This window comes from Eriocheir sinensis, chromosome 9 (assembly GCF_024679095.1).
Source record: "Eriocheir sinensis breed Jianghai 21 chromosome 9, ASM2467909v1, whole genome shotgun sequence".
Lineage (NCBI taxonomy): Eukaryota > Metazoa > Arthropoda > Malacostraca > Decapoda > Varunidae > Eriocheir > Eriocheir sinensis.
Window position 1 is genome coordinate 13,273,250 of NC_066517.1, and position 13,654 is coordinate 13,286,903.

General features: G+C 47.2%; 1 protein-coding gene across 1 annotated transcript in view; it reads left to right on the top strand.

Annotated features, from left to right (window-relative positions):
* The window catches only part of LOC126995932 (semaphorin-1A-like), a 58,762-nt gene that overhangs the window by 15,767 nt on the left and 29,341 nt on the right, over positions 1-13,654 (top strand). The window contains exons 2-3 of the mRNA XM_050855833.1: positions 7,934-7,985; positions 12,310-12,372. Of these exons, the coding sequence (XP_050711790.1) occupies positions 7,934-7,985; positions 12,310-12,372 (115 nt within the window). The remainder of the gene's footprint in view (positions 1-7,933; positions 7,986-12,309; positions 12,373-13,654) is intronic.

The window sequence follows — 13,654 nt, forward strand, 5'->3', positions numbered from 1 at the left end:
CCTCGCACCCAAGATGACGGCGATAAGGAACAAAGCAATCAATAGGGCGGCGATAAGACACAGGAGGCGCGTCGGCCCCTCACTTTTATTAGGCTGCTCCTTGGGGCCTCTGGGGAAGGGGGAGCCAAACCATGTAAGGCGGTGAGGCAGCGGCGGGGTGATGGGGACTGGCTGGAGATGGGGGGAGGGTACTTGGGGTAGACTGGGGTAATGGGGAGGGGTGCTTGTGGCGTAAGATGTTGGTGCTGGAGTGAATGTGGATATATTGGAGTTAGTGGGGTTTTCTGGGTGGTTAGGTGGCGTATGGCTGATGGAGAAGGACTTTATAGGTTGGAGAAGAAGGAGTTTGATGAGCAAGAAGAATAGGAAGACTGAAAGCATTGCGGTGTTTGGGGTTAGAAAAAAGAGGTGTAAAAAATATGAAACAATAGCTTGAAAATATGAAAATCCATAGAGAAAAGAAAGGAAACGATAGACTGTACTGTAGACTGAAGCGAGTGACGAAAAGAAGGAAAGCGTTAAGACTAGAAGAGAATGATACTGTGGAAGAGGATGACGAGAAGAAGGTTAGAAAGAAGATAGGGAGGGAGAAGCTGTAAAAGGGAAGAGGAGGGAGATTTTGGGAATGGGATGAGTAGTGGCCAGGACGAGAGAGGATGGAAGCTTTGAGAGGGAAGAAAAGGGGAACTGTAGTAGGGAAGAGGGGAGAGATGGGGAGAGGGAAGCTGGGAAGAGAGGAAAAAAAGGGAAAGGCTGTAGTAAGGAGAGAGAGGGGAGCTGAGGGGAGTTAGAAGTGCTGGGCGTTTGGAGTGGAAGGAAGAGGAGGAGGAGGAGGAAGAAGAGAGGAGGAGCCCTGGTCTCTGCTATGACCGGCGAGAGGTTTATAGTCCCCCGGGGCGCGCCACTCCTGTCGGGAACTGCCTTTTACTGCCCCCTGCGACACTAGTTCAAGGGGGGGGAGGCGCTGCTTCCTCTTATCAGCTGCCTGGCGGACGGACGGACGGCGAGGCGGGGCGGACACTTAAATGGGAGGCTTTTTTTCTTCTTTCCCTTCTTCTTCTCTGTCTCTCTCTTTCTGCTGCGTCAGTAAGAGCTCTGGTGAGGAAAGGAAGGGAGGGAGAGGCGTCTTTTTAGGTTTGTTTCCCCTTACATAACCGCGTTCAGGGATGTAATGAGTAAATGAGGGGAGCTATCCGTGTTTTCCTCTCACGTTGTACTAAAACAAATAGGGGAGAGATTGCTACCGTCCTTCTTTAGTCTTAAGAGTACAGAAAAGAAATAGAGAGAAAGAGAGAAAACCTGATACACTGACTCACTTTTCCTGTTAATTCCCAACCTTCACCCACCAAAACCCAGACGTCCTTTACACATCTTGGAAGGACTCCCTCTCTGCTTTGGGTCGGAGGGCGTGAAGGGTCAGAGTCCGCCGCTGAATGGGAGGAGGAAGGGGCGTACATACAGCAGAAGGTCATTTGTTTGAGTCCGCCCTAGTGTCTCCTCCCCTCACAGTCAGCCAGAGACACCGACCGACTGGCGACAGGAGGCGAAGGGAAGGGAAGCTGGAGGAGTGAATAGGGTTCATGAGGGGAAGGAGAGGGGAAGGGGATACGGGGACAGAGGTGGAGGTCGATGTTGGGGAAGGGTCGTGACAGAGGGGAGAAGGAGGAGGAGGTGTAGAAGAGTAGGGGGAAGAGAAGGTGGTGCCAGAAACGAAGGAAGGAAGGAATATGAGTTAACATTATGGAAAGGAAGGAGAGGAGATGAAGGAGAAGAACTATAGAGTAGAGTGAGGGCGTCAGGGGAAGAGGTAATGGTGCCAGGAGCGAACGGAGGAAGAAAAGAAAAAGGGAAGAAAGGTTAACATAATAGAAAGGAAGAGGAGGAGGAGGAGATGAAGAGGAGAACTTGGCAAGCTTGAAGGGTGGATTTTGTAAGAGAGAAGACGGGAAGGGAGGAACATGGTGGTCAAGAGAGAGAGAGAGAGAGAGAGAGAGAGAGAGAGAGGGGGGGGGGGGGGCAAGGGAGGCAGACACTATCCGAAAACTGGTGATAAATGTCTGGGGAAGTATTCACACGCAGAAAACCCGAAATGAAACCGAAAGAGAAAAAATTTACACGGACGCAGAACAGAATAAAATAAACCCCGGCGGCCGAATCGAGCGCCGCGCCTAAAAATAAAGAAAGAAAAAAAGAAAAAAGAAAGTCAGGATGAAAACAAAAAAGCCTTGAAAACAATATGCAAGACACGACGAGACCTTTAACAAGAGAGAGAGAGAGAGAGAGAGAGAGAGAGAGCACAAAACCGGAGGCGTAAAGTAACATGAGTTTGCGAAGGTGTTGCGTCTTCACCGAGGGAGAGAAAAGGATAGGAAGGAAATAAACAAACGAAGAGAGGGAAACAGGAAGGAATAAAGAACGAACGGGAAAAAGGTAGGAAGGAAGGAAGGAAACTAGAAGAAAGGAAAAATATGGTATCGTATTACATTATATTTGCTAACTAAATAAAAAAAAAAGGAAGGAAGGAAGGAAGGAAAGAAAGAAACGACGAAAAGGGAAAAAGAAGGTAGAAAGGAAGGGAAGAAGGAAACTATTAGAAAGGAGAAGGCTAATATCGTATAGCATCATATATGTCAACTAAATAAAAAAGAAAGGAAGAAGGGGAAGGAAAGAAGAATATAAGAAAGGGAAGAAGGAAGAAAGGAAAACGCTAGAGCAACAACAGACACAGGAGCAGACGTAATTAAAAAAACAACAACGAGGAAACAAGAAGGGAAAGGAAGGACATCAAAAGGGAAAATAGTGAAGGGAAAGAAAGAAGGAAGGAGAAGGCCGCAAGGAAGAAAGAAACAGGACCAAGAGCAACACCAAACACAGGAGCAGACGTAATAAAAAACGAGGAAGCAAGAAGGGAAAGGAAGAACATCAAAAGGGAAAGTAAGGAAGAGAAAGAAAGAAGGAAGGAGAAGGCCTCAAGGAAGAAAGAAACAGGAGCCAGAGAAGCGGCAGAGACACAGGAGCAGACATAACCCCAAGTGGCTCCTTTCCTGACGCCAGCGAGTCCCATCTTTGTTTATCTTGGAATCTGGAAACGTCTCCCCAAAGAGCCCGGGATGGAAGGGCGACACGAGCGGGGCCGAGACTCGAGTTCGTGAGGCGAGGAAACTGACGAGAGAGAGAGAGGGAGATGGGGAGGAGGGGGAAGGAAGAAGCAAGAGCAGAAGCAGACGTAAAGAATATATGGAGGAAGAAAAGGAAAAGAGGAGAGAACGCAAGGAAGGAAGGAAGAGAGGAAGGGCAGGAAAGAAGGAAGAAGCAAGAGAGAGAAGGGTTGAATCGTATTACGTCAGATTTTTCAACTGAATAAGAAAAAAAGAGAAAGGAAGGAAGGGAAAGAAGGACGAAAACGAAGAAAAAGTTTAGAAAGAAAAGCAAGAAAGGAAGAAAGGATAATATAGAAAAGGAGAGAAAGGAAAGAAAAATGAAAAAGGGGTAGAACGTAAGAGAGAGAGAGAGAGAGAGAGAGAGAGAGAGAGAGAGAGAGAGAGAGAGACCCCACCCCGAAAAATAGTGCCGTAGTAAAGTTCTCTGTTTTCCATAAATAAATTGTATGCGATCGGGAAGTTGAAAGTTTTAGCGCCCCGACGCGGATTAATGGCCGCTTTCTGTACGAGTCTTCACGCTGGAATTTTGGGCTGGAAACTGTTAGGCCAATAGTCAAAAATAGGAGTAGTAGCAGTAGTAGTAGCACCATCATTATCATCAGTAGTAGTAGTATTGTAGTAGTAGTAGTAGTAGTAGTAGTAGTAAAGATAATAATGGTAACAGTAATAAAGTGTAATAAAAAACGTCAGTAACAATGTGTACTTTTTTCGCTGCTGTAGTTTTGTTGCCCTTGAACTGTCTCCTTTCTGTATAATAACACGGTAGAAAATGGCGGTGATAATGTCAAGACGTTAGGCCACAGCGCTCAAGTAATTAAACCTTCCTCTTCTTTGACATCGCATTTAATCACCACGTCAATAATTACCGTCCAGGGCCGAGAGGAGGAGGCAATAGGAGGCTCGCCAACCCTCACAATAAACCCGCCTTCTGCAGCCTACCCTTAGAGGAGGCTGCAGAGGGCGAGAGGGGTGAGGGGGACGAGGGGAAGGAAGGGGCTGGCGGCTGTCTGCATGCACTCCCCTTAGACTTTGAAAGAGCATGGCTAATTGGAGTTCTTTTCCTCTCTTGTTCCGCGTTGTTTGAACATGAATAATTCCCGATGTTCCAGACTAAAGAATTGTCCCTGTCTGTTTACTTACGCGGGGGCTTGAGGGGGTTGGCGTGGGCGTGGGGGGCGGCGACACGGGGGGCGCCTCTCCGTCTACTGCGGGGGCGGGCCGCGCGCCAGTGTGTCTGTCTCCACCTCGATGCATTTAGCCTCCATTTTTAGGTCTGCAACGGGCACTATCACCCTCATGTCCCCCTAGTCACCCTCCCCTCCCCTCCCTTCCCTCCCCTCACCTCCCTTCCCTTCCCTTCCCCTGTTCCCTCTCCTGATCGTAATTAAAGTTGCTGATATTAAGGGAAACTGTATTTTGCTCTCGTATTTTCAAGGATGAGTCAGAATCGATCTCCTGCTGCTGCTGCTCCGGGTCACGATTTAAGGGGGCGAGACAAGGAAGGCAAGGACAGGCGCCAATTTTACTCCTGACTTCGTATTTAGATGATCATGCACGCAGTTTGTAGTTGCTGTCTGTACGTCCCCCCGGTTCGTGCCAGTATCGGAGGGGAAGGAAGGACGGCAGAAAGGTACAGACACATACGACAGTCCCCGCTCCTAAACCCATAATTTCGTATACGTAAGAATATCGTGCATGACGTTTTCTGTACTTGCTTTCCTTTTTGTCAGACAGACGCGCTTACAAAACCCCTTAAAAATATCATCCATGGAGGTTTTTTTCCTTGCTTTCGTTCTTGGTAGTCAGACGTACATAGGAAACCCAAAGAAAAGGTCAGGTGGCTCGTTAATGGTCCGTCTTGTTTTGTGCCGCCTGTCGGCCTTGTGTGTCTGAAGGGGGCAACACAAGAGCCCACTTTTTACCGCCACGGCAGGGAGGAAGGAAATGTGTTGCGGTGTTTGAGTTGCGGCTGAATAAAGACACTCGCTGGAATATCGGTCACCACGAGAGCCTACCAGAAGACAGGAGGAGGAGGAGGAGGAGAAGAAATAAAAAGAAGCGGATGGAAAAGTAGGTTATGGTAAGAGAGATTTATAGAGGAGTAGGAATGGGAAGAGGAAAAGATTTGTGGAGGAGAAAATAGAAGTGAGGAGAGAAAAAGATGTATTGAGGAAAAAAGTAGGAATGGGAAGAGAAAGAAATTTATGGAGGAGAAATAACAGGAAAAGCCAAGGAGTGGTATGCATGGGATGAGGAAAAAGAGGAGGAATAGAGAGAAATAAAAGAAGAACAGGAAGAAGAGTGGAATTGGTAAATGGAAAAGGATATGAAGGAGAAATAATATGCATAAGACCAGGGATAATTTGCATAGGAAGAGGAAGATAGAGAATTGAAAGAAGAACAGGAGGAAAAGGAAGAGGATAGAAAGCAAGGACGAGAAATAGAACACAAGCAAAGAGGAAGAGGAGGAATGGAAGAAAGAGGAGGAGGAAGAGTACGAAACGCAGCAGGAGAGGGAAGAAGAGTAAGAGGAGGAGGAGGAGGAGAAGGAAGAGGATAGAAGGCAAGAGTGTTATTTACTCCGAGTTGGGAAGAGGATCCAATTCTTATAATGGATATTGAATTCCTGCTCGTGTGGCTGGCTGGTTGTGGGCGTCTGGCTGGCCCCCGCGTCGCCCGCCCCGCTTGCCTTTTATCCGCCGCCCGGGACCTTTTTACCCTTCGTTTTTTTTCGTGGCTAATAAGTTTTCATTTTATCTTGGTGTTTACTGTTGCTGTGTGTTTCGTTTTTGCGCTTTTCCTTTACTTTTATGGCCTAGTTTTATTTTTTCGTTTTCATTTTTTTCTTCTTTTTTTCGAGGCTAATAAGTTTTCATTTTATTTTGCTCTTTACTTTTTACTGTTGCTGTATATTTCGTTGTTTTTATTTCACTTATTTTTTTCTCTGTTTTGTTGTTTTCTTTGTTGTTTTCTTTTTCTTCATTTATTTTAGGGTTAGGCTTTTATTTTTATAGTGTTTACTGTTGTGTAGTTCGCTTTCCGTTCCTTTCCTGCTTCTGTGATCTTTTTTTTTCTTCGTTTTCTTATTTTCATTCCCTAATTTTCTGCGAAGGTTGAGATTATCCCTGCATTTTTCATGTCCCCGTGTTGTGTTTCGTGTATTGGACGTGTTGTCATCCTGTGGCGTGCCTGTGTGTGTCGTGGAGGGCGGCAGGCAAGGGTAGGACACAGGGGCAGGACAGGGATAGGCAGGGGAAGACGACTTGAATCCCCTGTCACGCCCACGTCTCACTTCCAGCTCCGTGTCTTGCTCCCTCTAGTGTCTCAGAATTGTTACTCCTGCCTCGGCCGCCACGCCACGTCACCTCCCCTCGTGGCCGCCCCATGAAAAATAAAGGAGTAGTGAAAGTTTCTTATAAAGTATTAAAAAAAAAACTTCAGAGGCGGGAGGAGAAGGAACTAAAGAAGCGGGACTGGGCAGGACTGGACAGGGGTGGCGGGAGGGAGGGAGAGATGGCCGGGGTTCGAAACACAGTCCGCTGAAGTTAAGAGCAAAGTTTAGATGTGTTTGCTGGATCTGTGGTCTGGCCCTGAGGCTCCGTAGGCGTGTTTTGTCCAGGCCGTGAAATATTAACCAAGCCAGAGGAAGCGTGGAGGTCTGTGTTAGCGGTGTTGGTGGTTCTTCATGCGGTATCGAGGCATAACAACGCTAGGTCGATGTCTACATACGTCAGCCAGCGGGGTCGTGTGGTGTTGTGAGCGCGGGGCGAGGGAGGGAATGCCTACAGTGCAGTACCCGAAGGTTTATGAAGCCCTGTTACTTTTCCTTGATCTTGCTCTCTCTTTCTCTCGCTTTCATGCTCTCTCTCTCTCTCTCTCTCTCTCTCTCTCTCTCTCTCTCTTCCTTGCCCTTTGCTCACGCTCTCCCGCACTCCTCCTCCTCCTCCTCCTCCTCTCTCTCCGCTCTCCTCCTCCTGAGTCTGACCGCCGTGAGGACTGAGGAGAGAAAGAAAGAAAACCAACCAACCAGCCAACAGCAACAACAACACACCTTCGCAACTTTTGTTCTTTAGTTCTGACTCCTTTCTCTTTTTCTCTCTCGCCCTCCCTCTCTCCCTCCCGCTTTCTCTCACCCTCTCTCTCTCACTCTCTCACTCTCAGGTTTTCATTGAGGTGAGCATTACTTTTTATGCACTCCATTTACAAGCTGAACCCCTCACGTTTGAAGCGGAGGCGCGGCGTTTGTTCGGGAGTAATGGATGCTTTTGGGTCGTGGGTTCTAATGCCATGTCGAGGCCGCCCGCACATAGGAGGGAATGAGACGCGGGAACAGTTGAGCATCGCGAGTGTGTTGTGTATAGAGGCGGCGTGATGCGTATGTGTGAATGGCTATGAATGACCTTTTGGAAATTATTATCGGGTGACTGTGGATGCGAGTGTTCGTGTGCCTGTATGCGTGTAATCTTTCTTCATAATCATAACATCGTGTATTTAAAAGACTAATGACCTTTTGTAAACTGATATCGGGTGGCTGTGTATGTGTGTGTATTCGTATTTGCCTGTATGCGTGTGGATGTGTGATCTTTCTCCATAATCAAGGTGTCATATCGTGTGTTAAAAAGACTAATAACCTTTTGGAGATCGATATCGGGTGACTGAATGTGTATGTGTATGTGTTTGTATGTGCCTGTGTGGGTGTATGCGTGATCTCTCTTTCTAAATCAAGGTATATTGTGTTTTTGAAAAGACTAATTTGATTTTTTTTATTGCAGAAACATCGTCTACAACATCAGCGTCCACAACCTGCAGGAGAATCTTAGTCAGGTAAGGAAGGCGGCGTGTGTTGTTTGTTTCTCATGAAGAGTGAGTGAGTGAGTGAGGTGTTGGGCGGGAGAAGATAAATTAGGTCACGAAACTTTGTGGAGTAAAAGTTAAGGAAGGAAACTTTGTGGAATAGGAAACTTAGGATGCGTAAACTAAATAATAAAGATAAGTGTTGGACATGAAGAAATATATTTGTTATAAGAAAAAGGTTATTGTCAAAGAAATCATTGGTCATAGAGGGAAATTTAAGATAGTAAGTTAGTTGGTTATCAAGGATGCCGTAACTCATCCAAAAAACTCTGATCATTGATAAGAAAAAAAAAACTTTGGATATGAAGGAAAAGACTGAGCCTTCTTCTGAGATAATCTTGATCACGAAAAAAAGATATGGGTTATGAATTGACCCATGCAAAAGTCACTGAGAGAAAAAAAAATTGTTTATGTGTGTTAAAAAAAACAACACGAAACCAAGTAATATTATAAATGGAAAGTAGATATAAGGAATGATTGACTGACAAACCCGAAAACCACTCACTCCTGAACCAATCAAAATCTAGAGTTAAAGGAAATATAGCCGGATAGAGAGCTTCGAACACCCCTCCCTCCCTCAGCAAGCAAGTCAGCACATCGTCAGCACATTCATCACCCCAAGAGCTGCCCACAGTCGTTACTCAGCACGTTAGTCAGGCACATAACGAGGATCACGCCGCGTTATAGGGCCGTCAAGTAACAAACGAGATCGCAGCGAACGCCAGATTGTTCATAAGTTGTGGGTTTAAAGGGCGGGCGATGTTATTGGTGGCCCGCTCGCTGGGACTGACGGCGTTATAACAGTGGTGTCGCCTCAGTGCTGGCAGCCAGGCGTAAATCTGCCATAAAGCGCAAAGCAGCAGGCGTAGGCAGCTGTTTGACGAGGCATTTAGTGTTGATCCGGGCAGGCACGGGGCGAGGGGGAGGGAGGTGGAGGGAGGAGAGGACAGCACAAAGGAAGACTGATTCACTTCTCTTAGTCTTCCTCGTCCTCAGCTTCTCTTCTCTCTCCTATTTACTATTCTCCTTTCCTGCTTCCTTTTCCTATTGCTACCTGCTCTCCACTCCCTTATCCACTTCTCTCAGTCCTCCTCGTCCTCAGCTTCTCTTCTCTCTCCTATTTACTATTCTCCTCCTTTCCTGCTTCCTTTTCCTATTGCTACCTGCTCTCCACTCCTTTATTCACTTCTCTCAGTCCTCCTCGCCTTCAGTTTAGTGTTCTCCTCCCTTCCTACTTCCTTCTTCTGTCCTCCATTCCTATATCATTTTCCCCTTTCTTCTCCCCCTCCATTACCCAAGCTTCTCTTTTTTTTTAATTCATTCTTCTCCCTCCTCCTGCATCCTCCTATCCTCTGCCTACACTCCTGTCCTTTATCATCTTTCCCTTTCTTCTCCTCCTACTCCTTCATTACCTATGCTGCTTCTTCTCCCTTCCTTCCCTCCTCCTTCTCCTATCCCCTGCACTCTTCCACCGTCTCTTCTCAACTCCTTCCTCTTCCCCCTTCGTATACTTTCCTCCTCCACTAACATTACCCCTCCCCTTCCTTCCTTCCTTCCTTCCTGCTCCCCTCCCTACCTACCTACACTCCGCCCCACTCTGCCTCCCCTTCCCCAACCGCCTTGCCTACCCACACGAGGGATCTTTATCAGGATTATTAACCCCAAAATTACACGGCAGGAATATATCGGTTTGTGGTGTGCAAAAAGACTTAAACAGCACATTAATGATACAAATTAGCTCGCATTAGCCTGGCGAGCGGCTCGGGGCTGCTGCGTGTGGCCCCCAAGAGCAGCCTGTTTGTTAAGCCGGGTCTATGAAAGCCGAAAAACAGGTTCCTCGTGCTTGCTTGCCTCACCGCCGCCCGCGAACTTTGCGCACACACACACACACACACACACACTCACACACACACACGCGCGAAAAAAAAAAGTTGGGAAAAAAAATCGTATGGAAAATCCTGCTTCGGTTTATTTTTAAAGGTGACTCGATGCTTTGCAAGAAGGGCGGTGGCCGGAGGTGTCAGGGGCCCCACGTGACGACCCTGGCTGTCTGTACTCAAGGGGGCAGGAGGAGGAGAAGGCGGCGAGGAAGAGTCAAAGGTGTCTTGAAGGGAAGGGCAGAAAAGAGGATGGAGATAAGAAGGGAACTAAAGGAAGGCGTTGCAAGAAAATATGAAGAAGGAATAAAGAATAAAGAGAAAGGAAGAAGAAGCTAGGGAGAATCAAAGGTGTCCAAAGGGAAGAACAGAAAGAAGGAGAGGGGAACTAGAGGAAGCAGTGGGGAAAAAGGAAAGGAAAGGAAAGGAGAAAGAAAAAGGAAGAGTAAGGAAGAAGAAGCGTAGGAAGGGGAGGAAGGAGAAAAGGAGATAAGAAGGGGAGTAAAAGATGAAAAAGCTAAGGAAGAGGAAGGTGGGGGGAAAGGAGAAAGTTAAGGAAGAGAAAGGAAGAGGGGAACTAAAAGGAGTGAGGAAAGGGGAAAGAAAGGAGAAATAAGAGCAAGGAAGAAAGAAAGAAGAAAGGAGAGTAGGAAAAAGGATGGAGCACTGTCTATTCAACATTCATCCACTGGCTCGCCTCAACCACACCTTTTCTTTCTCTCTAAACCCTTGATTAAAGAAGGAAAATAAGAGAGAAAGGAAGATCTGACCCGGAAAAAGACCCAGGGAAGGAGAGAGAGAAAAAAAGAGTGGAGGACTGGCTTCGTCTTCACGCACTCTACCTCTTAGGCCAACCCTTTTCCTCCTCTCCAAACCCTTGATTGGGAAAGGAAAATAAGGAAATGAAAAGAGAAAAGAAGGTACAGAAAAAAGACTACACTAGAGGCTAACTTAAGCGATGCAGATGAAGCAACTTGACGAACCGAAACTTTCTGTCCCTCACCCCTTCTTCGCACCCTCTTCCACCTCACCCTTTTGCACCCTCCCTTAACCTTCCTCATTTGCCTTCCTCCCTCCCTCCCTCAACCTCTTCCACCTCCCCTAAACCTTCCCCAACACCTCTCTCATATCACCCCATGCAGCCCTTCCCTCACCTCCCTTTTTTGCATCCTCCTCTTTCTTACCCTCCCCCTCTGTCTCTTCACTCACATCACCCCATTTCAGCCATTCCCTCACCTCCCCTTTGCAGCCTCTACCGCCCTTGAACTTCCTCCTATACCTCCTTCCTTACCCCTCCCTTACTCGTTACTTACTCCCCCACTCCCTTACTCCTTTACTCCCCTTTCCCATAGCAACCGCCCTCACCTCACTTTTGCAGCCACTACCACGCCTGCACCTCCCCCTCTGCCTCTTCCCTTACCTCACCCCATTCACCTCTTACCCCCTCTCTTCACAGCCCTCCTCACTCACCTCTGCATCCCCAGTCTCCCTTACCTCAAAGCAACCACTCACCTCTCTCTCTCTCTGCAGCCCCTTCGTCACCCCCTTCCTCTCCCCGCAGTGTTTATCAGACACGCCCTCACTCACTCACTCACTCCCGAATGCACGCAAGACGCCCATCCGAACTCTGAAAGCGTTGCAGAAGTTTAATGGAAAATCTGGACACGTTCATATGTTAGGAAATACTCGGTGCCTTAAGTAGGAAATATCTGGTTGTTGTTTTTTTCAGCGTATTTGCAAAATCTGTTGTGTACGTAACCGGTCTGCTTTGGTAATACATAAAAGAAAGTAGGACGTAAACTAAGGAAAATGAATATACAAAAACTTTAAAAACACTTCACAAAGAACAAAAAAAATAATCCCTTAATCATATCACGGAAACGAAAACGGAATATTCATCTCATTAGCAGAAAGGGGAGACTGAGAAAGAAAAGTCAGTGGGCCTCTTTCTAGCGCGCGTGGCCGGCTTGGGGGGAGGCGTGACGGGGGATGTGAGGCGTGTGAGTGGCGTGGGTCACAACATCCTGGCGTGGAGGCGCAGGGCAGAGGCGAGGGCAGGGCAGGGGTGGCGCGGCAGGGCTAACAGGGGCATGATTCACGGCTTCCTCCCGCCACGCCGCGTCGCCATAACTCACGGGGGACGAGTTTATTCATATAAGATAATGGAGATAATGTTGGTCTTTATCCCGAGAGAGAGAGAGAGAGAGAGAGAGAGAGAGAGAGAGAGAGAGGAGGGGGTATTTGTGTGGGTGTCACGTCAGGTGCTACATAAGAGGTCATTTGAGTAGAGTCAGGTAAGAGAAGAGACAGGTGAGAAAGCGGTGAAGGTGTGGGATGAGAGTGAGGCTGTAATAGTAGAAGTAGTAGTAGTAGTAGTAGTGAAAGTGATATTAATGTTTTTTTCTTCTTTTTCACAGAGGATAGTATGGTTCTCCAAGCAAACCGACAGCTCCACCTGCTTCACCAAGGGCAAATCAGCGGTAAGTAAGACCTTGGCACACTTCCCTTCCGTCACTCCGCTTCTTACTCCTTCCTTTTCCCTATTTAACCCTTCTTTATGGACGCAACCAGTCACATTTACCCGAAGACCCCTCTTTTAGCCACTCATCAATAAGTGTAGTGATTAGCGGGCTTTTTTTCTCTCTCTTTCTATTCATATTTGCCCTTGAGATTCTTCCTTTACCGTAAAAAAAAGATTGCTAATTCTCCACCTGGATCAACCTTGCAACGTATAGAAAACACATATATTTCCTTCCCGTTCTCTTTGATGTGTATTCCCGTCTTCCCGTTTTCATTCCCTCTCTCTCCCTTTCTCTCCAATATATTTTCATCACGGGGCAGAGTCGGTAAACTTGGCGCAAACATGAGGCTAATCACGCTCGGGGCCCCCGGCTAATGCGCACTGCTGGGATCTATAATGTTCCTGCAGCGCCATTTGGAGATATTGATATACTTCCGCGCACAACGTTTCGTTTTCCGGGTCATATTTTTGCCCTTCCCTCACTCTTTCTTTCTCTGTTTCTCTTCGTATTTGCGCCGTGTGGTTATATATAAAGATACGATGTGAATGCGCCCGTGCGGTGATGGTGGTTATGGTGATGTTCTCTTGTTCCTCCTAGTCTTGGTGGTGCTAAAACAAAGCTTGAGAGAGAGAGAGAGAGAGAGAGAGAGAGAGAGAGAGAGAGAGAGAGAGAGAGAGAGAGAGAGAGAGAGAGAGAGAGAATAAATGAAAAGAACCAGGAATATGAAGGAAAGGAAAGAAAAGAGGAGGAGGGAGAATAGGAAGATAAAAATAGTAGGAAGGAAAAGGGAAAAAAAAGGAAGCAGGGCAGAAAGAGAGAGAGAGAGAGAGAGAGAGAGACTACCTGTTAACTAGATTTATCCTATGTCACTCGCGGGGCAGACAGGAGCGGGCGGTCCCTAAATCACCCGATAATGGACCTTTACTAAGTAATAATGGCAGACAGAACCCGGGGATGGAGGCGACGAGTGGAGGCGCCCCGAGAGACAGATAGACTGACAAGTGGAGGCGCCCCTATAGAGAAACAAACAGTCAGGCACATAGGTAGACAGAGAGACAGATGGACGAACAGATAGACAGCCAAACAGACAAAAAGGAAGAGAGGAAGGAGAAAGGAATTAAAGAAGGAGCGAGGAAAAAGGAGGAAGGGGGCAAAGAGAAAGAAAATGGAAGAGAAAGTAAGAAGGGAGCTAAAGGAAAAAGGACCGAGAAAAGAGGAGGAAGGAGGGAAGGAGAAAGAC